Here is a 23,206-nt window from a genome sequence, read left to right on the forward strand (position 1 = left end):
GGGAGGGGGAGGCCGAGGATGAGATGGAGGGATGGAGTGGAGAGGTATATGTGAGAGGGGAGTGTGAGTTGGGAGCAGGGCAGTGAGATGGCGGGGGACAGGGCGACTTGGAGGTGATTTGTTTGTGGCCACCCCAAACGGGATTGAGGCGTCTGGCAATAGATAGATAGATAGATAGATAGACTTCACAAACTTACACACAAACTTAGCCACGACAATGGTCTACACAGACAACATCCTACCTGAACCCCCACCTGACATTTATCAGTCAGAAACTGCCTTTCCCAGAGAAATGCTAGGCGGACTACAGTGTTGACATCACCCTTCCCTTGTTAAGTATCAGCATAAAATACAACTCATGAACCCATCAACTATGCCATCACTGTAATGATGCCCCTCATATAACAACATTAATTTCCTGCACTTAACTTTCAAAACACAGACAATCCTTCAGCAAAATTTAAGTAGAAGCTCTTTGGGAATGTGTCCAGTTGATGTGGTTGGTTTCTTGCAGTCCACTGGCATCACATCCAGATGAGTCGTAAGCCACTACAACAACCGTACAATGGCTCACATTGGAGGAGATTTAACTGTACTTTGAAGTTGGTGTTTTCACTTTCATGCTTTTGGGTCCTCATCAGTAAGCCACTCAGTTTTTTAACTTTTTGATTACAGTGAGTTTTTTTTTAGCAAAATATAATTGTCCAGAACATTAATGGAGATAACCAAACATTTCCTTGTGATCTAGGTTTATTTTGAGCATAATAAAATGACCAGATATTAGCTGAAATTAAATACAGAGCATGTATTTTGCAGCCAGTGGATTATTGGGATTAGGGATGGAATAGGATGATACTGATTATGACACACTTCCTTCCTCCAGGTGATTTTATTCAGATTTGGTCCTCATTCCTTCTTTCCTTCCTTCATCTTCTGTCTTTCTTTACTTCATTCTTTCCCCTTCTTTCTGCCAACAGGTGAGTGTACTTTCTCTTTTCTATCTTCTGTCCTTCATTCTTTCCTCTTCCTTCTGCCTATGGGTGACTCTACACTGAGTGACAAGCCAAATGGTTTCCTGTACACCAGGAAACCATTTACTATGCTGAGAGGTAACCATATAACCAAATTATGGCACCTGGTGGTTTAGTGGGTAATTAAGGCGCTCCAATCGGATTGAGCCTGTGTAGGTTTATATCCAAGGGATGGTTGGGGTTTATTGCTCACGTAATGCCACTCAGGGATGAGTGAGGCTGGTCACTCTCATCTTAAATGTCAAGACCAATTTACCTAGCCCTGGACTCCTACGCTCCTCATGGGGCAACACTGGATTGGATGATGGATGGCTGGATGGAATGGTCTGTTGTACTTAAAGGGCTAAGAGGTTGTATTCTCTGTAATTATGTAATTTTTGTTGATTTACAGGATGGTGATGAAGCTGTTACAGTCACAAGCAGACCCAAAACTGAGAAGAAGACAAAGAAACAGAGAAAAAAAGAAAAAAAGGAGAAAGTGGCCCAAGTGAAAAAGCTTGAGAAAAAGAAGGAGCGCATTAGGAGCAATGCTGTATACAGGTACAGAAAGAAGTTTATGTTAATTTTCAGCATTGGCCTATGATTAACTGTTTGTCAGATAATTTTTGGAAGAAAAAATATATAATAATTTATGATGTTCACTGTGCTATTTACCAAACTGCTGTTTGAATTATACTGTCCATTCATTTGTACTGGTGCATTAAAATTACCTTTAAGGGAAAATATTCCAGTAAATGAAGAGGATATTTACTGGCTCAAATGTACAGAAATGACAGTGATTAGGTGGACGTGCAGTGTGTCCTTGACCGTGAGGCCTGGGGGGGCTAGGTTTACAATGAAAGAGTTAAAAGGTAGGATGGGACTGGAGTGTTTTGGTGTTGTGATGAGGAGAGGTAGACTGAGATGGTTTGGGCATGTGAAAAGGATGGGAGATAACAGTTGCGTGTAGAAAATGAGAAGGGTTAATGTTAGGGGTAGGGTTGCGAGTGATAGACCAATAAGACCTGGGACAAGATCATTGAGTGTGACTTCAAGTATAAGGGACAGAATAAAGTGGCTGTCAGAGATTGAGCAGCATGAAGAGTCATTATTAGGTGACCAAGGCTGACACATGCGAGCATGTTGGAGCTGTTATAAATGAAACAGAACAATAAAATCTTAAAATCATAAAAGCTTATAAAAAGCAGAGGAAAACACATTAATGAACTTAAAAATCCAAGTAAAAACTGAGTTCACCATAAATGGAAACATAATACTGTATAATGGTTTATTGTTAGGGAAGCTATCCTCATGACTCTCAGTATTGTCCAAGTCTTCATCATTGCTGCTGTCTTTGTTGAAATTCATACTTTCTTTGTATATATCATAAAACTGTACTTTTGAAGTACAGTACTATACAGTACAGTATAGTAATATGATATATACAGTAAACCTCAATACATCGGATATTGGATTTAACAGACACTGTGAAGTCACCAGACTTCCATCAGCTATAATAAACATTATCTGTTTAATAGGGCACATTGGGTTGCAAGCAGTGTGTTTCTTATTCATTTTACTCCAACCTGGCCTGAAATTGCCCTCTCCCCATTGTGATTGCTGAGTTGTAATAACAGATTCATGTGCACACTCAGCAGGAATAATGCCCACCCTTGTGGAGTGGATGTGGAGAGATTGCTGTAAAACAACTGGACAGAATTCAGAACAAAGCTGTAAGAATTATTAATATCCCTACAATTACAATGAACTACCTCCCCAACAAGTAAGAAGGAATGTTGCCTCCCTTGCAACATATTGCATGTTGGATCCTTCATAAACGATATGAATGATATGATACATTATTATTTTGTATTCATTCATTCTCCTCAAACAGTAGAAAATGAGAACACAGTTGACAGTATTGTAATACTGTATTACACAGTTTCAAAACTGTAACAAGTGCATGGGTTAACTGCATTTACAAAGATGGTTGTGAAAATGTGTAATTGCACAGCTTTTTGCAAAACTTTATATTATTAGTAGTATATACAAGTGCTTGTGGGCCCTTTGGTCCCTCTCACACTTGCTCCTGCAGAGGGCTTTTGCGCTGCGCGCTAACTTTCTCATGCTTTGCACTCGTTTCCTTGTGCTTTTCACTCATTTCCTCGCATTTCACACATGCGTTGTGATCATTTCAGGTAATCCAAGTCACGTTTAAATGCTGTTCTAGTCTAACGTTGTCACTATCAACCGTCAAGGCGACATCAAAGGGCCCATGATGGTCCGTTTATGTGCTGGTCTAGTCTAACATTGTCACTTGGATCTTTTGCAGCTATAGTGGTACTGCTCTAAACTGGCGGTTTGGGTGGAGCACGAACCTCTGTGCATTGTTGCCACGTGTTCCATACCTGCTATGTGAAACGGCTCATATATATAAAAGGCATCACAAATAAGATGAACACACATGAATACGATGTTAACGTGTGTATTATAATACAGTAATCCCTCTAATATCCGGACGCCCAATAACCGAACATCCCCACTAACCGAACCTTAGCGTCCTGGGATCAAACATTCCCAAAATGGTCCGAAAATCCAAAAAAATTGGAAAAAAAAATCGATTTTTTGCCGTCCGTAATTTGAACTTGCCGCGCGCGCCGCGTGAGAGCATTGTTTTGGTTCGTCATTCCTCCGACGTCCGATAGAGCGCCGCTGCATCCTCCCCACTTCCCGCCTGTCTCTCACCGCGACAAGACCTACGCTCTTCGTCATGGCTGCCCACGTGCTCGCTTTTGTGGTGGTGCCGTACTTGCTGCAAGGCCTCCTGCTGCTCTCTGCCCTACTCTTAGTGTGTGTGATGATGGCCCCGCCTCCTGAGAAAAGGAAGAGAGTGATGTTGACTCTGGAGAAGAAACGGGAGATATTGGAGAAGGTTGATGCGGGTTGGTCTTCCTCTCGCATTCTCCGCGAGTTCAACCTGGCCCGGTCGACTTTGTTTGATATCAAGCGTTCCCGAGACAAGCTCATGCAGTACACGGCTGACTTCTCGTCGAGAAGCAAACGCAACGTGGAGAGGAAGGTTATGTTTACTCCCAAGTATGCAGAGATCGACCGCTCCACGTTGATTTGGTATCGACAGCAACGTGCAGCTGGTGTGATGGTACGTGGAACGGAGCTGAAGGCTGCTGCTGAGAAGTTTGCAAGGCTTCACGACGCCCTAGACTTCAAGGCATCCGAGGGTTGGCTCTTCGCGTTCAAGTTGCAACATGGCCTTACTAACCGTAAAGCACATGGCGAAGCATTGGACGCTAACGAGGATGGAGTGGACGAGTTTCGGCACAAGGTGAAAGGCTTGATCGACAGGGAGGGCCTCACTCTCGGTCAAGTCTATAACGCTGACGAAACTGGCCTATTCTATCGCTCGGTGCCAACGAACACTCTCGCCGATGAGACGGAGAAGCGTGTACCTGGCCGCAAGCTTTCTAAGGAACGGATATCTGCTTTGTGTTGTGCCAGTGCTAACGGCATGCACCGGCTTAAGCCCGTTATTGTTGGCCGTGCAAAGCAGCCTCGGTGCCTTCGTGGGGTGATGGATGTCCTTCCTGTCGTATGGTACCATTCTTTGAAAGCATGGTTCACAGCTGTGATTTTCAAAGACTGGTTTCACCATCACTTCGTCAAGGAGGTCATACATTACCAGACGAAGACACTGGGAATTCCTCGCAACCAGGTAAAGGCTCTCCTTCTCCTCGACAATGCACCTGCCCACCCGTGCGACAAGGACTTGGTTGCTGAGAATGGCCGTATTAGGTGCATGTTTCTGCCACCTAATACGACTGCTCTCATTCAACCAATGGACCAAGGAGTGATCGTGGCAACAAAGCACCTGTACCTTCGGAAGTTCCTGGACGAGGTGATGGTGGTTCTCGAGGACGAGGACGAGCGCAGGGAAGGACGTGACACTCGAGGCAAGCGGACTTTGGAAAGCCTTCGCCGCTACAACATCAAGTCTGCGCTGTACAACTGGGCTGGAAGGAAGTCCCTGTGAAAACTCTTGAAAATGGTTGGTCTCGTCTGCTTCTCGGAACAGATGTGGAGTACGATTTCCTAGGGTTTGACGTGGATGACTTCCATGCACGGCTACGTACGCACGGCGACGATGTTGATGTGGACGATGTTCGTGAGTGGTTGGACGACGACGAGGGCGATCCTGGGTATCAGACGTTGTCTGATATCGAGATCGCGTCTTCGGTTGCTGGTGTCAGTCCCGAACTTGAAGATTCCGACGATGAAGGCGATGATGATGCAGACTCCGCCCAGCAGGACACTACTCCAGCCATCCCCAAGCTGAGCGCACTCCGGGAACATCTAGAGTTCGTCCTAGACTACCTGGAACACCCGGACTGCGACAGGGAGATGGGGCCCTTGGGACTCGTGGAGGAAGTGCGTGCTTTCCGGCAGCGCATCATCAATCGCCAGAATTGTCGGTCCTTGTGTCAGTCAACGATTGACAGTTTTTTCAGGCCCGTGACCCCCGCTGTGCCAAGCCCTGGTTCCACTCCGTTGCCTCCCCAAGACAGGCCCTCATGCTCCGAGCCACAGCCCAGCACATCAGCTACAGTGGAGTCACCGCTCGACGTGAGTTTGCGGCTGTCTTCAGAGTCTTCTGTAGTCGGTACGCCATCACCACTACCCACCGATGCACCCCTCGGACGCCTGCCAGTGATACTCTCGGGCTCTGACAGTGAATAAACAGCAAGAACTTCTCCACTAGACCACACGGGAATTTTGAGTGTTGTGCAGTGAAAAACGGTGTGTTGTGTTAAGGTTTTCAAGTTGGGAGAAAAGACTAAGTAGAAAAGAAATTTAACGTAACTAACCTTCTTTGTTTTGGCTTTGGAAACTTAAAAAAACTTGGGAAAAGTTAATGTGCAACACTTAAATTTAATGGAACATTATTTGGACTAAAGTGAACACTGTGAAAAGAACGGACTTCTGTGTGTTAGTGACTAAGTTCAGTGCAAGACTTCAGGAAGAGTGTAGTGCAAGTGCTTCAGGAAATCGTTCTTACTGTCAGAGTCCGAGAGGAGGCGGTTATTCATCGAGGTGGCCAGGGACTTGCTGTAAGTAGCCAAAATGTTTCATGTTGTACTATTTTCCATACTATATTTACCAGAATGTTTCATATTGTATTTTTTCCCATACTATACTTACCAGAAAGTGTCATACTGTACTTCTTTCCATACTAAACTTACCTCATGCATGTGCAGTAGGAATGTGTTTTTCAGAGTTCGGTTAGGTTCGGTTAGGTTAGGTTCGGTTAGAGTCCATAAGTACCAGAATGTTTATTAATGTATGAACATACTTCTAAACCCACATTTTATGTGTCTATTGCATTTATTTCAGTCATTTATGTGCCTTATTGGTGTGATTTGGGTGTTAAATAGGTGCTATGCATGTCCGGAGGGAGTTGTATAGGTGTTTCTCTGTGTTAGGGTCCGTAAGTACAAGTCCATAAGCTGGGGCCCAATATCCGGACAAAACCAATATCCGAACCTACCGATGGCTCTATTGATCCGGATATTGGAGTGATTACTGTACGTGAAAACAGTAAACTTATTATGCATAAAATATTTATATGGCAATACAGAAATGTGGCATAAATATTTTACAGGTTTGCTAAAAAAGAAGTAGTGTAGTCAGTTTTATTGGCTGTTACCGTATTTCTGGGGTGGGTGATAATGTCACAATTATGATTATAAGTTAATGTACAGAAATGTAAGTAAAAATTTTTTTAGTCAATATTTGATTGCTCATTAAATATAGTAAAAAAATTTTCAATCGTGGTGGGACAAAGTGTTTTCACATCAGCGAATTTTTTGTTATTTTTGTGCCAATTTTGGTGTGATTTTAATGTGTAGTTTCGGCTGCCCAAAATACTCATGCACACAGACACACGGCTACTGCTGTACTGTAGTATATTAGACATAAAGCCATCAAAAACTCTACGGTGACTGCAACCCTAATTTCACACACTCACGCCGGGAGCAGCATCTTATGATCAAACTTCGATCACTCATTAAATATAGTAAAAAAATTTTCAATCGTGATGGGACCAAGTTTTTTCACATCAGCAATTTTTTTGCGATTTTTGTGCCAACTTTGGTGTGATTTGAATGTGTGGTTTCGGCTGCCCAAAACACACACACACACACACACACACATGGCTACTGCTATAGTATATTAAATACAGTGAGATATTCTGTTGTAAAATTTGCCAAGGATATAAGGTGGTCTTCTCTGGCATGAGGGATCTGAAGTGTAGTAGATTGGCCTTTTATTCACCTATGCCATGAGCCCTGTGGAGTTTAAAAAGAGATAATAGAGTGATCCTGTGGTTATCGCTTATAATTGGTGCCAAACATAGCATGTGATAATGATTTCACATGACAATGAATACACAGAACCCATGGTATGTATCCTAATTGATCCCAAGCACCCCAGGCTCAGACACTAATTTTCTCTTGTATGATAATTTAGACCTACTATATACATACATACATCCTAATATGTTAAGTAACAGAAACACACATAGGCATCATTTGGTTAACACTTCCCCGGGCCAGCCATGTGTATTTTTTCTACCCTGTTCCTGGGCCGGGGATGAGTTTCCAGCAAAATGAATCAATGTTGTTTTGTTCACCAAATTGTTCTGCCACGTATTTGAGCCATGAAAAATCATTCCAACCAGCGACTTTCTGCTGTGTCATCAGTCCAGAATTAGTTGGCCAACAAATGACGTGTCAGTGCGTCATTGACCCAGAATAGTGTTAATAGACAAGTGATGAAAGTACAGTAGTACAGTAAGGAAGAATATTAAATCTGTTACTGGGTACATGTACTTTGGAGAGACCTGAGATAGGCCTGAGGTATGGGGTTCTGAGGCAAGTGGCAGAAAGTTAGTGGTCTCCACCACATGGGATTAACCCCTTGAGTAAGGCCTCATCTTCAGATTCCTCAAAACCATCAGAAACCACTGACGCTGCATCTTCAGTGTTGGCTCAGGCATGCGATAATTATGTTTTTTAGCGAAATAAAATGTGCTATAATGGCTGGAGTGAAGATTTTCATCTAGCATTGATAATGAAAACCGTGATAACCAAGTCTGCTTTAACCAGGGGATCACCGGGATCACTGTACTGTATTCATTCTGTGTGTGTGTGTGTGTGTGTGTGTGTGTGTGTGTGTGTGTGTGTGTGTGTGTTTTCAGTCCACTCCAGACTACTCTGTAGGGTTTTATTGTCAGTTGGTGTTCATTATTCTCTTTCAACAGGATAAAAACACTCAAAAAGGATATTGAGGATGCTGAAAACTTGACTAAGATACGCATTGCTAGCAGACTGGCACGCAAGCGTGATCTCATGTCTAAACCTCGTCGCCTTGGCAAGCTCAGGTTAGTTCATGTTGAATTTTATTTTACCTCTCTCTCTCTCTCTCATCATCCAAACCTTACTCATATTGTATAGTACTCTTTTCTGAGCTGTATGAGTCTATTAAACTCCAGTTGTTGATCTTAAAAAGTTCCTGAGAAAGTTGATTCTTCGGCATTATGGACAGTCAGATAAAATTGCCCATTTTCCTAACCCTCTCACCCTATCCTGCTCTGTTTTGTTAATTTAATAAAATGCCCATATAGAAATTTATTGGTTAAAGTCATCAGTAGTAGTATAATAGTAGCAGCAGCAGCAGTAGCAGACTCATCTGATTGAGAACCTGGTGGACTGTAAGCTGAAGTTGCCCCCTCTTGCAGTCCACCATCCTTTTGGGGAGGGAGTTGAGTAATGTTTGTATAATTGGGCAGCAGAGCTGACCAGTTGTGTCAGTGCCATCACAAGAAGGCATCCCTTTTTAGCACTAGATGTTATCAGTAAAATTTAGATGTTGAAAGGTAAGAATATTTGTACTGGGAATTACTGTAGTCTCTCCAGGTACCTGACCATCATGTTAACCTGCCATCATGGGTACACAGAATCCACATAAGTCAGCTTCTTTATTCCTATACCCGTGGGAATTTTTAAATGATGGGCACATCTAGTATAGGAAAATTTCAGCTTTTAATTTGGGAGTATATAATGCCAGCCTTAATCGCTGGAGAATGAGCCTGATAGTATGAACATTCCACCTTTAAGGGTGTAACCCTCTATATAAAAGGTAATATGTAAACCACACCTTAACCCTGGCCTCCACGTTCCTCCTAAAAACCAAGTATGAACCAAACTTGCTGACTGCTTTCTAAAAATATACTCATTTACTCAAAGTTAAGCAAACATTAGACAGAGACATTAAAGAAGTTTAATCATCATCATCATCTGGACCTCCTTTCCCACCCTAGGGCAGGGTGAGGAATAGCAATGTCCAGATAGCCCAAATTTGCCCAATCCAGTAACGCTTCCATTCACTCACCATTAAAGCCCCCGGAATCCTGACCATATCTGATATACATGCCAAATATATTCACCACGCTCTTTAGCTTCGCATAAACATATCCGATAGAATCAGTCCGGATGCTGTCAGGTTGAAAAAGGATGCCGGATCCCTGATCATGTGCTTTTCCTCACAGTATTCATCCAGCCAGCTCAATATCTTGTCAGTCCCCTGGCCTCAGTGACTTCCAAACCTCTCTTCCACACACACTCTTCCACCATATCCCTCCACCTTCTCGTTGGCCTACCTTGCCTCCCCCTTCCTTCAGATTCGCTCAGATATAACTTGTTCATCACTCTGTTGTTATTCATTCTCTCCATATGACCATACCATCTTAGTGCACTCTCTTTGATGCTGGTGTCCACAGACTTCCTCACTCCACATCTTTCACAAATCACATTATTTTGTATCCTGTCCACTCTCTGTACTCCACATACATTCCTCAGCTGTCCCATCTCCACTGCTCTTACTCTTGACTTTTCATTTTCATGCCACACCATAGTCTCGCATCCATATGTTAAAGTTGGCACTAACATTCCTTCATGTAAGCCTCGTGTAGCTACAACACTCAAGCCTCTGTTTCTTATCAAGGCCTTCATTGCACCAGGTACTTTCCTTCCTTTTGTCACTCTGCTTTCCACTTCTTTTGCACATTTTCCTCTCTTTTCTCGCACTGTACCCAGGTATTTGAACTCTCTCACCAATCCCAGTCTCTCTCCATTCACTGTAACATCACACTGGGAGTCACCTTCTCTTTCAATAACCGTCACTTTACTCTTTTCTACATTTACTCCCAAGGCACGACGCCCATAGACATTAGCAAAACTCAACACTAGTCTATCAAGTTCTTTTGCATTATTTGCAAGTAGTACTGCATCATCAGCATACAACAAATTAGAGATATTTCATCCATCACCATTCATTACCAGCTCCATCCCCCTCTCCATTACTCGTGTTTTTACTTCTCTCATCACCCGATCCATATATATACAGTATATATATATTGAACAACCATGGAGATGTCACACAACCTTGTCGCGTGCCCACGCCAATCATGAACCATTCACTTTGATGCCCATTTACCCTTGCACATGCTTCACTACCATCATAAAAACTCTTGATGACACCTAGCAGCCTACCATCTACACCGTACATGTGCAGAACCTTCCACAATCCTCCTCTGTCTACTTTGTCGTATGCTATTTCCAGATCCATGAACGCCTTAAACACCTTATAGTCCTTCTGACAAGCCTTCTCCACTGTCTGTCTCACTGCAGATAATTGATCCACACATCCTCTGCCACTCCTAAAGCCACCCTGTTTGTCAGTCACCAGGACTTATGGTGTCTGTCTTACTTTCTCTTTAATTATTCTTCCATATACCTTCCTTACCACACTCAGTGAACTTATGTCACAATAATTCTTGCACTCACTTTGCTCACCTTTATTTTTGTACAGAGATACAATTACAGTGTTTTTCCACTCTGCAGGCACAGTTTCACTCATCCATGCCATCAACATATCTCCTACAAGCACTTCATTTGACTCTTTCCACTACACCTAATCATCTCTGCATACACCTCATCAACCCCAGCTGCATTCTGTTATCAGCTGTCTCACACCTTTCTTCACCTGTGTGAGTGTCACGTTTCCTGTCACTGCATTCCTTCTCTGCACACCCCTGAAACCAATCATGCTTACAGCTGCTTTGCTCTCTCTATTCCCATTCATCAGGCTTTCAAAATATTCTTTCTATCTGGTCCTTACTTCATCCCCATGGGTTAATAAACTACCACTTACATCCGTCACACTTTCACGTTTCTTTCCGCTGTCACTTCTACGTTTAGAATAACTTCCTATTTTTGAGTAATTTGCATTCGTTTTTCTTCCTAAATTATCATTTACCCCCTTCTTTTTCCTCTTCACTAGTCTCTTTATGTGCTTCTTGCTCTCAGTATACTGTATTCAGTTCTTACTTCAATTGAACCCCTGTCCTGTAACCACTCTAGCCGCTTCTTCCTCTTTTCCTCCACTGCTCTCCTAAACTCTTCATCCCACCATGCTGTACATTTCTTCTTTGTTACTCTTGCCACACCACACACCACTTTAGCATTCCTAACAAAGTAATATGCATTCCACAGACTCTCCAGATCTATTTCATTCCAGTTCATGATTCTAACTCCTCCCCTACCTTGGTCCTGTATTCATCTGCCATTTCCTTGATTCTCAGCTTCTCGACTTTGTCTTTCTCCCTGACTGCTCCTCTCTCTCTTGGTCCACCTCACTCCTCTCAGCTTGATCTTGCATACCACAATCATATGATCTGACAGACCTGCACATCGTCCTCTCACGGCCCTCATATCAGCAGCCATGCCCATCATCGACCTCTTTACAAGCACATAAACAATCAGGCTCCATTCAACACGATCCCCGTTCCCTCTATACTATGTACAGTATTTATCTTTGCATCTCTGTGTTTGAAATACGAGTTACAAATGCACGACCTCCTTTCCTGACACAACAATACTGACAGGAGTGACTCCGTATGACTTCCAGAAAGTCATACAGCTTCCCATCCAAAATATATTCCTTGTATTGCATGGGACATAAAGGTTAAGTTCTGATGCTTCAACTTCACTTCCTCCTTACCGTCTGCCTCTCTTTCTTCTTTTGTGTTTCTTTCCATTCCATTTCCCCATCTGTTATATCTCTCCCTCTCGCTTAGGCTTCCTTTCTTTCTTTTGTCACATCTCTTCCTCTCTTTTTTTTTTCTTCTTCTTCTTTCCTCTTTTTTTCCTTTCCTTCTGTTTCTGTGGTAGGTGGGGGTGCTCACCATCCACTCACTCGATGTAGTGCTGCCTTGGGTGTCTGCCCTTTCCTCTCTTCCTTCCTTCCTCTTCTGTCTTTCTTTCCTTCATTCTTTCTTCTTCCTTCTGCTTACAGGTGACTTTATGCTTCCTCTTGTCTTTCTTTCCTTCAATCTTTCCTTTTCCTTCTACCTACAGGTGACTTTACACTTCCACTTCTGTCTTTCTTTCCTTCATTCTTTCCTCTTCCTTCTGCCTGTTGGTGACTCTACACTGTGTGACAAGCCAGATGGTTTCCTGTACATCAGGAAACCATTTACTATGCTGGGTGGTAACCATATAACCAAATTATTACGCCTGGTGGTTTAGTGAGTAATTAAAGCACACCAATCGGATTGAGCCTGTGTAGTTTATATCCAAGGGATGGTTGGGGTTTATTGCTCATGTAATACCACTCAGGGATGAGTGAAGCTGGTCACTCATCTAAATGTTAGGACCAACTTGCCTAGTGCCGGGCTCCTACACATCTCGTGGGGCAACATTGGATTAGATGTTGGATGGTTGGATGGACTTCTCTCTAAATCATCTTCTCTTTAGTCTTTCTCCTGTCACATCCATAGGATGCAGAAGGAGAGAATAGTAAATGGGAACTGGAAATTTGTGTTCCTCACATTGTTACCTGGCATCAGTGACTTTATTGATCTGTCTCCATTATCCCTTTCTCATTTCTTTTCATTCCCAGTGGTGGCACTCGTGTCTCATAACCATAGGGTTGGTAATTCAAGCCTGCACTATGGTAGCATATTTCTTGTGAGAGATGTAGTGGTCTCTCCAAGGATCTCTCTTTACCCAGCGGAGCTGTTTGGTTATTGGTCCTTGCCTGGGAGACACTTTTATTGTATTATTGTATTGAGAGAAAGAGAGTATTAACACTTATGTCAGGATTTCTGTTGCATAGTGTCCAAAATTGCGTCCTCACTGATTAGGTTACGCAAGTTGTATTTTACCTTTTTTTTTATTTAATATCTCTCTTCCTGTTGCCTTCATTTATAAACATTGGATGTGACTTGAAAATGAGTAAGAGAAAGGGATAGAAGTAATGTGTGGAGGAGAGGAAAGAATCTATCTATCTATCTATTGCCAGATGCCTCAATCCCGTTTGGGGTGGCCACAAACAAATCGCCTCCATGTCACCCTGCCCCCGCCATTTCACTGCCTTGCTCCCAACTCACACACCACCTCTCCACCCCATCCCTCCATCTCATCTTCAGCCTCCCCCTCCCTCTTCCCCCCTCCACCTCACTCATATACACACTCTTTGACAGTCTTTCACCCTCCATCCTTTCCACATGGCCAAACCACCTCAGTGTGTTCCTCATAACGCTTCCTATCACATCCACATCCACACCACAATGCTCCTTTATATCCTCATTCGTCAGCCTGTCTCTCCATGTGACTCCACAGGCTCCTCTTAAATAACTCATTTCCACTGCTCTCACTCTTGACTTGTGTTCTTCCAACACGTTCAAGCTTCACTTCCATAAGTTAGAGTTGGTATCACATTACTGTCATGTAGTAACTTTTTCACTTCCATGCTCACTTCCCTGTTTCTTATCACTGCTTTCAAGGAACCAGCAACCTTTCTTCGCTGCTGTACCCTTTCAAGCACTTCACCCTCCAAACCTCCATCCTTACTCATCACACTACCCAAGTACTTAAACGTACTCACATTTTCCAATTCCTCACCATCCAACCTTGCTGTACATTCACTGACTTCACCTCTCTCAAAGACCATCACTTTACTCTTCCCTACATTCACCTTTAGATTCCGTTTCTTACACACTCTCCCAAACTCATCCACCAAGCCTTGCAGCTCCCCTTCGTCTTCACTCAACAACACAGTATCATCTGCAAACAACAGTACAGGGAGTTTCCAAACACTATCCTCTCTCATCAGGGCCACTCCAACATCCACTACCCTACCTTGTACCTCTTTTATTACCCCATCCATGTACAGATCGAACAACCATGGAGACATGACACATCCCTGTTTCAACCCAACTTCCAAAGAGAAAAATTCACTTAGTTCACCATCCACACACACTGCAGCCTTCACACCATCGTACATACTCTTCACAGCATTCAACAACTTCCCATTTACTCCATATATTCTTAATACTCTCCACAATCCTTGTCTATCCACCCTGTCATATGCTTTCTCCAAATCCATGAAAGCCGCATACAACTTCTTTCCCTTCTCTAGAAACTTTTCCACAACAGATCTAAGAATGAATATCTGATCTACACAACCTCCTCCCTTCCTAAAGCCTCTCTGTTCTTCTCCAACTAATTCCTCTGTTCTTTCTCTAACTCTGTCAATACGAAGGGTGATCAGAAAGTAATGACAGTTCGTGCTATAACATGAAAACCTTGAATGATGGGAGGTCGGGGAGCAAGGAGAGTGCAGAGTTGCCTGTCCTTACAAATTTGAACTTGTCGCCGTATGCCTGACTTTTCTTGTTTTATTGTTGTGAGTGAATGCTTCACTCTTGTTTTTGCTCTCTGGCCAGAAACATGGATTACTCGAAAGAAGGCTGCAGGTTCTACATTTTTACGAGGTGGAAACTGGGAAAGAAAGCAACAGAGATTCGAGGGGAATTATTACAAGTTTATCCAGACACTACTCCTTCCCTGGAAACTGTTTCCCGCTGGATTCGTGCTTTCACAGCAGGAAAAACTGAATTGAAAGATGAACAACGCTCTGGACGCCCCCGGACATCCGTGACCGAAGCAACAACTGTCCGTGCACGGTCCATCATTGACGAGGATCCAACTGTAACTCTTAGGTTCTTAGCCTTGGAGCTTGATATCAGTTATGGGAGTGCATATGACATCGTGCATGAACAATTACACCTGAGGAAGAAGTGTTGTCGATGGATACCCCATTTGTTGACTGATGAGCAAAAGGCTGAACGGGTGAGGATTTGTCGTGTCTGGCTTGCTGAATTTGAACCAAATGGTCCAAAACGGTTCTCAGATGTTGCTACTGGAGATGAGTGTTGGATTTCATTCTTCACAACCCGTGACAAGCAGTCAAACATGGTGTGGTTGGGCGATGAAGACCCTCAACCTCAGATTTTGAAGGAAGGATTTCGCAGCCGGAAGCGCCTTTTCACCATCTTTTTCAAATCTCAAGGACCAATATGCGTGGATGTGATGCCTGAAAAGTCCACTATCACAGCCCAATACTACACAGACCAGGTCCTTCCACAAGTCTTGGAACACAAGGCCAACACCGCACCAACCCGCCGTCGGTCTCGCCTTTTGCTGCACCACGACAATGCTGCACCCCACAAAGCTCGCCTCACTATGCAGTACCTGGAACAACAAGGTATAACTCTGCTCCCCCACCCACCCTACTCCCCTGACCTGGCTCCCTGTGACTTTTGGTTGTTTCCAAAAATTAAATCTGCCATTGCTGGGAAGCAATTTCATCGCATCCAAGACTTGGCACAGACCGTCAATTCAGAACTCCGAAGTATACCGTCTTCAGAGTACCACGCTTGCTTCATGAAGTGGAGAAAGAGAATGGAACGCTGCATAGAGGTTGGAGGGGAGTACTTTGAAGGAATGTGAGTCATAGTTTGATAGTTCTTCATGCTAATAAAAGTTTATGGACTCACTGTCATTTCTTTCTAATCACCCCTCGTAAGTATCCTACCATACATTTTTCCTATTATACTAAGAAGACAAATGCCCCTATGATTACCACACACTTCTTTTTCCCCTTTTCCTTTGTACAAGGGAATAATTATACCTGACTTCCAATCCTCCGGGACTCTACCTTCCTCCCAGGCCAATCTGCACATCTTCCACATCCATTCTACTACTATCTCTCCCCCATGCTTCAGCATTTCACCACACACTCCATCAATTCCTGGGGCTTTCCCCAATTTAACTTTCTTCATTGCTTCCACAACTTCTATCCTACTGATTTTTTCCTGTCTTCTCACCTCCCTCCTTCTCCCAGCCATTCCCCAGCCACTTATACTCGCATTACTTCCATCCTGTATGTTCAACAATTCCTTAAAGTGCTCTCTCCATCTGCTCACTTTTTCTCCCTTCTCCACTAGTACTCTACCATTTTTATCTTTCACTCCCCTGCTAACCTCACTTCCACCCTATCTTACTCTCTTCACCGCTTTCCAGAACATTTTCTTACAGTCTCTCCACTTTACACTCAAATTCCTTCCAAATTCCTCATCCACTCTCTTCTTACACTCTCTTACTAATCTTTTCACCTCTCTCTTTCTTTCTACATATAACTCTCTCTTCCGCCTCTCAACTTCTTCCACGCCCCTATATCTCATCCATTCATTGTATGCTTTCTTCTTTTGTGCCACAGCACAAGGGAAGAGAAGGGAGACATTATGTCGTGGTATGTCAGTATGAGCTTTTATAATGAAAAACGCATCCCTGCCTACACAGGACCAGTTTGCATGGTACCCCAAGTTTGACAAATGACTACTTAAACTGGCTACTTTATGAAAACATACTGGGTAAGCATGGTGGGCTTACTGCTTGTGTGTTTTAGATGTAACTAACCGTTATTCGTGTATTAAATTGCTGTACATAGCATTATAGGTTTAAGTTGGTGGTGGTCAAACACCAAACCCCCCCATTTCCTATGGGTTATAATTATACACTGTAACTACAGTTATTGTACTTCAGAACCCCCCCTGTACAGTACAGTGACATTTTATCATGCTCATTGCTGCACTGTATTTCCATCCATCCATCCATCATCCAATCTTATGCTGCCCCACGAGGAGCATAGGAACCCAGGGCTAGGCAAGTTCATTCTGACATTTTAGGTGAGAGTGACCAGCCTCACTCATCCCTGAGTGGCATAACGTGAGCAATAAACCTTAACCACCCCTTGGATATAAACCTACACAGGCTCAATCCAATTGAAGCACCTTGCTTCCCATAATTTGAAATCGCCGTGCGGTGCCAAACAGCAGTTTACACCATGGCCCTTTTCTCCCCCCTCCCCTGTCAGGGTTGCCATTTGGTATTTTTCATTACCAAATGTGGGCCAATTTGTTAATGAAAAATTCGTTTGGTAATGAATCAGAATAATGCATTACCAAATGGATTTTTCACATGTATGAGGATACACAGGATGGAGATGGTGGATTGTCTGCTCTCTCTGATTAATCTGCTGGTCTACATAGCGTGAAAATAATCAACATGCTGTTAATTATAAGGAGAGTGATTACTTGTATTTCCACTTGTATATATAAGAATGCTAGCTTAACGAATTTGGTAATGAAAAGTAAAATTTGGTAATGCCACACGTGCTCGTTTTTTGTGTGAATAAACTGCAATACCTCGCCAGTAGACCACACGGGAATTTACAGTGTTCTGCAGTGTTAAGAAATTAGAATTTAGAGTGCAAAGGATTAACTGTGGAGTGCAAACTGCCAGTTGAAACAGGCATGGTGCAATTAACAATGTGCAGTGTTAAACAATTATAACTCACAGTGCAAAGAATTACTGTAAGTGCAGCACAACACTGGATTACTGTACATGCTTCAAGAGCATTTTCACCACTGCCAAAGCCTTAAAACAGCGGCCACAGACGTGCTGTAAGTACCCTGGCTGAGGTACAGTCACTTCTAATTCCTCATTCTTTGGTTCCTTTTCATTTATTTCATGCTCTATGTTCATTATTGGTGTGAATAGGGTCTTAAATAGGTTTTAAATAGGTGCTATGCATGTCTGGTAGGGAGTTACTTATGTGGCTTTCAAAATTAGGCTGGGTTAGGGTCCTTAAGTACCAGTCCAGCAGGCAGGTGCCCACTTTCCGGATGGGACCACTTTCCGGACATGCCTTTGGCTCTGTTACATAGGATAGTGGAGGGATTACTGTATATATATATATATATATATATATATATATACTGTATATATATATATATATATATATATATATATATATACTGTATATATATATATATATATATATATGTAATCCCTCTAATATCCGAACGCCCAATATCCGAACATCCCCACTAACCGGACATAATCCTCCTGGGATCCAATATTCCCAAAATGGGCCAAAAACTGCAAAAAATTCGAAAAAAATCTGACTTTTTTCCCTCCCATAATTTGAAATTCCCGCCTGGCGCCAAACAGCTGTTACACCATGGTCCCTTCACCCCTTCCTTCCTCCCCCTCCCCCCTCCCCTGTCAGGTTGCCATTTGGTATTTTTCATTACCAAGTGTGGGCCAATTTGGTAATGAAAAATTCGTTTGGTAATGAATTAGAATAATGCATTACCAAATGGATTTTTCACACGTATGAGGATACACAGGATGGAGATGGTGGATTGTTTGCTCTCTCTGATTAATCTGCTACCCTACATAGTGTGAAAATAATCAACATGGTGTTAGTTATAAGGAGAGTGATTACATGTATTTCCACTTGTATATATAATTAGTGAAGAATATATGCTAGCTTTACGAATTTGGTAATGAAAAGTTATATTTGACAATGAAAGTTGAGGAGATTGGTAATGTGGCTGTTGCGATCTGGCAACTCTGTTACCCCACCAACATCAACAGTCACAGCTTAACTCCGATGGAGAGCAGATACTCATAACAGTGCAAGCCACAGGTGCTTGTTTTTTGTGAATAAACAGTGAATAAACTGCAATACCTTGCCACTAGAACACACAGGAATTTACAGTGTTGTGCAGTGTTAAGAAATTAGAATTTAGAGTGCAGAGGATTAACTGTGGACTGCAAACTGGCGGTTCAAACCAGTCCAAGAGCAAGGGACTTGTAAGTACCCAGAATGTTTAATATTGTATAAACTCACCTCTAAAACCTCATTTTATGGTTCTTTTGCATTTATTTCAGTCTTTTATGTCCCTTATTGGTGTGATTTGGGTCTTAAATAGGTGCAATGCATGTCCAGAGGGAGTTGTATAGGTGTTTTTCAGAGTTAGGGTCCATAAGTACAAGTCCATAAGCTGGGGCCCAATATCCGGACAGGACCACTATCCGGACCTGCCTATGGCTCTATTGATCCGGATATTGGAGGGGTTACTGTACATCTATATATATACATCTAACCCTATCCACTCATACGCTGATGACTCCACCCTTCACCTTTCCATTCGGTTCCCGCAACGCCCATCTCAACAGTTACTTCAAGAAACAAGGGATGAGGCTATGGCACACCTAATGTCTGACTTGGCTCGTATCTCTGACTGGGGTAAAAATAATATGGTTGTCTTTAATGCATCTAAGACTCAGTTCTTACACCTATCAACCCGACAAAATCTTCCACAGGTATACCCACTAATGTTTAATAATATTCAGGCTAATCCTGCATCATCCTTGAACATGCTTGGGGTTTCATTTACTCGGGACTTATCTTGGAAAGATCATATTACATCTCTTGTAAAATCTGCTTCCAAGAGATTGGGTGTGCTAAGCCGTCTCCGCTCTTTCTTTACCCCTGCACAATTGTTGACTCTATACAGGGGTTTTATCTGCCCCTGTGTGGAGTACAACTCTCATGTGTGGGGAGGCTCCTCACATACAGATCTTCTCAATAGGGTGGAGTCAAAGGCTTTTCGTCTCATTAACTCTTCTCCTCTTACTGACTCCCTTCAACCTCTGTCTCTTCGCTGCACTGTTGCATCTTTATCTCTTTTCTCTCGCTACTTTAATGGTCACTGCTCCTCTGAACTGTCTGCTTGCATTCCTCCACCTCTACGACGGGCGCGTAGCACCCGCCTGGCAGCAAACTCTCATCCCTTTTCTGTCCAACTCTCTAATGCAAGAGTTAACCATTACTCCCAGTCTTTCATTTATGCAACAGGTCAGCTCTGGAACTGTCTCCCTCTGTCTGTATTTCCTGCTGCCTATGATCTCCAGTCTTTCAAACGCAGTGTGTCCAGGCATCTCAAAATGATCGGATCTTGAATTTGGCTCTCTATTGTATTTTGTTTTTCTCTTGGAGGGAACTGTTACTGCGGGCTCATGGCCTTTGGTTCCTTCTTCCTCACATAAAATATATATATATATATATATATATATATATATATATATATATATATATACACACACATTATAAGCTGGTGGTTTAGTAGGCAGTTAAGGTGCTCCAAAGGGATTGAGCCTGTGCAGGTTTATATACAAGGGATGGCTGGAGTTTATTGCTCATGTAATGCCATTCAGGGATGAGTGAGGCTGGTCACTTTCATCGTAAATGTCAAGGCTAACTTGCCTAACCCCGGGCTTCTGCGCTTCTCATGAGGCAACACAGGATTTCAAAAGTTTTCGAGTCAATTCTTAATAAAAAAATTTTAAGGCATCTTTCCTATCACAACCTTCTTTCCGATCGTCAGTATGGGTTCCGTCAGGGACGCTCCACTGGCGATCTTCTCACCTACCTTTCAGACTCCTGGTCATCCTCCTTTCGGGACTTTGGCGAAAGCTTTGCCATTGCACTTGACATCTCAAAGGCTTTCGATCGAGTCTGGCACAAATCTTTAATTTCCAAACTGCCCTCCTACGGTTTCTATCCTTCTATCTGTACCTTCATCGCTAGCTTCCTTTCTGGTCGTTCTATAGCTGCTGTCGTAGACGGCCATCGTTCTTCTCCTAGATCTATCAACAGTGGTGTTCCTCAGGGCTCTGTCCTATCACCAACTCTCTTCCTTTTATTCATCAATGATCTTCTAAGCTGTACATCTAACCCTATCCACTCATACGCTGATGACTCCACCCTTCACCTTTCCATTCGGTTCCCGCAACGCCCATCTCAACAGTTACTTCAAGAAACAAGGGATGAGGCTGTGGCACACCTAATGTCTGACTTGGCTCATATCTCTGACTGGGGTAAAAATACAGTAATATGGTTGTCTTTAATGCTTCTAAGACTCAGTTCTTACACCTATCAACCCGACAAAATCTTCCACAGGTATACCCACTAATGTTTAATAATATTCAGATTAATCCTGCATCATCCTTGAACATGCTTGGGGTTTCATTTACTCGGGACTTATCTTGGAAAGATCATATTACATCTCTTGTAAAATCTGCTTCCAAGAGATTGGGTGTGCTAAGCCGACTCCGCTCTTTCTTTACCCCTGCACAATTGTTGACTCTATACAGGGGTTTTATCCGCCCCTGTGTGGAGTACAACTCTCATGTGTGGGGAGGCTCCCCACATACAGCTCTTCTCAATAGGGTGGAGTCAAAGGCTTTTCGTCTCATTAACTCTCCTCCTCTTACTGACTCCCTTCAACCTCTGTCTCTTCGCCGCACTGTTGCATCTTTATCTCTTTTCTATCGCTACTTTAATGGTCACTGCTCCTCGGAACTATCTGCTTGCATTCCTCCACCTCTACGACGGGCGCGTAGCACCCGTCTGGCAGCAAACTCTCATCCCTTTTCTGTCCAACTCTCTAATGCAAGAGTTAACCGTTACTCCCAGTCTTTCATTCATGCAACAGGTCAGCTCTGGAACTGTCTCCCTCTGTCTGTATTTCCTCCTGCCTATGATCTCCAGTCTTTCAAACGCAGTGTGTCCAGGCATCTCAAAATGATCGGATCTTGAATTTGGCTCTCTATTGTATTTTGTTTTTCTCTTGGAGGGAACTGTTACTGCGGGCTCATGGCCTTTGGTTCCTTCTTCCTCGCATAAAAAAAAAAAAAAAAAAAAACACATATATATATATATATATATATATATATATATACAGTATATATATATATATATATATGTGTGTGTGTGTGTGTACAGTATATTGCGTAAGCACTTTCTTTGTTATCAATGGGTACAGGATGATGATGATAATACACAACACCCAGAATTATTCTAATCACTCCAGATACAGACCAGAGGACATAGCAGTACAGCTGGGCGATGAACTTCCTGATAGCCTTCGCCGTGCCACTCCTGCAGTGAACCTCATGGAGGACCGCTTCAAGAATTACCAGCGCAGAAACCTCATTGAAACCAGAGTTTCTGTCAAGTAAGTAATGTACAGTAATCCCTTTCCATGAACAGGTTTCTGAAAACATTGTGGTTTGAAAAACTGTGGTTGGTGAATATAACTTCTAATGAAAAATGAAGTGCAGCCTTGGTAATAGTTGATGACAGCCATTACATCTTTTGTGCATTATGTATCTTTTAAATACACAGATATAAACCAAACACACCATAGAATAGTATAAAACCATATAGGCCAAGTCCAATAATATATTGGAAAAGAGAGGAAGAAAATGTTAAGAGGAAAAATTAGCGTTGGTGAAAAGTAACTGTAGTGACAAGAGGTGTGAGTCATGATACATTTTCTAGTTCACAAAAAATAAACATTATACTAGAATAGTATAAAGACTCTACAGTTAAATTGGACAACTGTGAAATTAAGTTTTTAATCGGAAAATGGAGTAAGATAAAGTACAGCACAGCCACGATTTCAGAAGGTGACAGGAATCCATTGCTATGAACTGAAATTCTTGTTTGCTAAGTTCAAAGAAAGTAACTTTACTTTTCACAGGATAGTATAACAAACTTTCATATAAATAAGCTATTGCAATGCTTATGCTGCTGGATTAAAGCCAGGAATTTGGGGAAGCTGTGAATTATGAGTGATCTTTTTCTTTCCCCCTTAAATAACAGAACAGAGGAAGGAAAAACAAATCAATAGTAACTCAAAGTCAAACAGCCACCCTTTGCGGAATTGTGGCGTCCTTTTTTTTTTTTTTTTTTTTTTTTTTTTTTTTTTTTGGCATAGGCTTCACAGCCTGCTATCAAGGCCCAGCAGTCCTCCTACATACCATACACCTCTACATGTCACCACTTCGGCACGAACACCC

The 23,206-nt window shown here is 42.6% G+C and overlaps 1 protein-coding gene across 1 annotated transcript in view; it reads left to right on the top strand.

Moving 5' to 3' along the window:
* The window catches only part of LOC145393009 (ribosome biogenesis protein NOP53), a 69,207-nt gene that overhangs the window by 45,379 nt on the left and 622 nt on the right, over window positions 1–23,206 (top strand). The window contains exons 7-9 of the mRNA XM_080267328.1: window positions 1,423–1,571; window positions 8,344–8,463; window positions 22,216–22,359. Coding sequence (XP_080123454.1) covers window positions 1,423–1,571; window positions 8,344–8,463; window positions 22,216–22,359 — 413 coding nt within the window. The remainder of the gene's footprint in view (window positions 1–1,422; window positions 1,572–8,343; window positions 8,464–22,215; window positions 22,360–23,206) is intronic.

The sequence above is a fragment of the Coenobita brevimanus genome, chromosome 23 (assembly GCF_032717465.1).
Source record: "Coenobita brevimanus isolate Jiangsu-jjx chromosome 23, ASM3271746v2, whole genome shotgun sequence".
Lineage (NCBI taxonomy): Eukaryota > Metazoa > Arthropoda > Malacostraca > Decapoda > Coenobitidae > Coenobita > Coenobita brevimanus.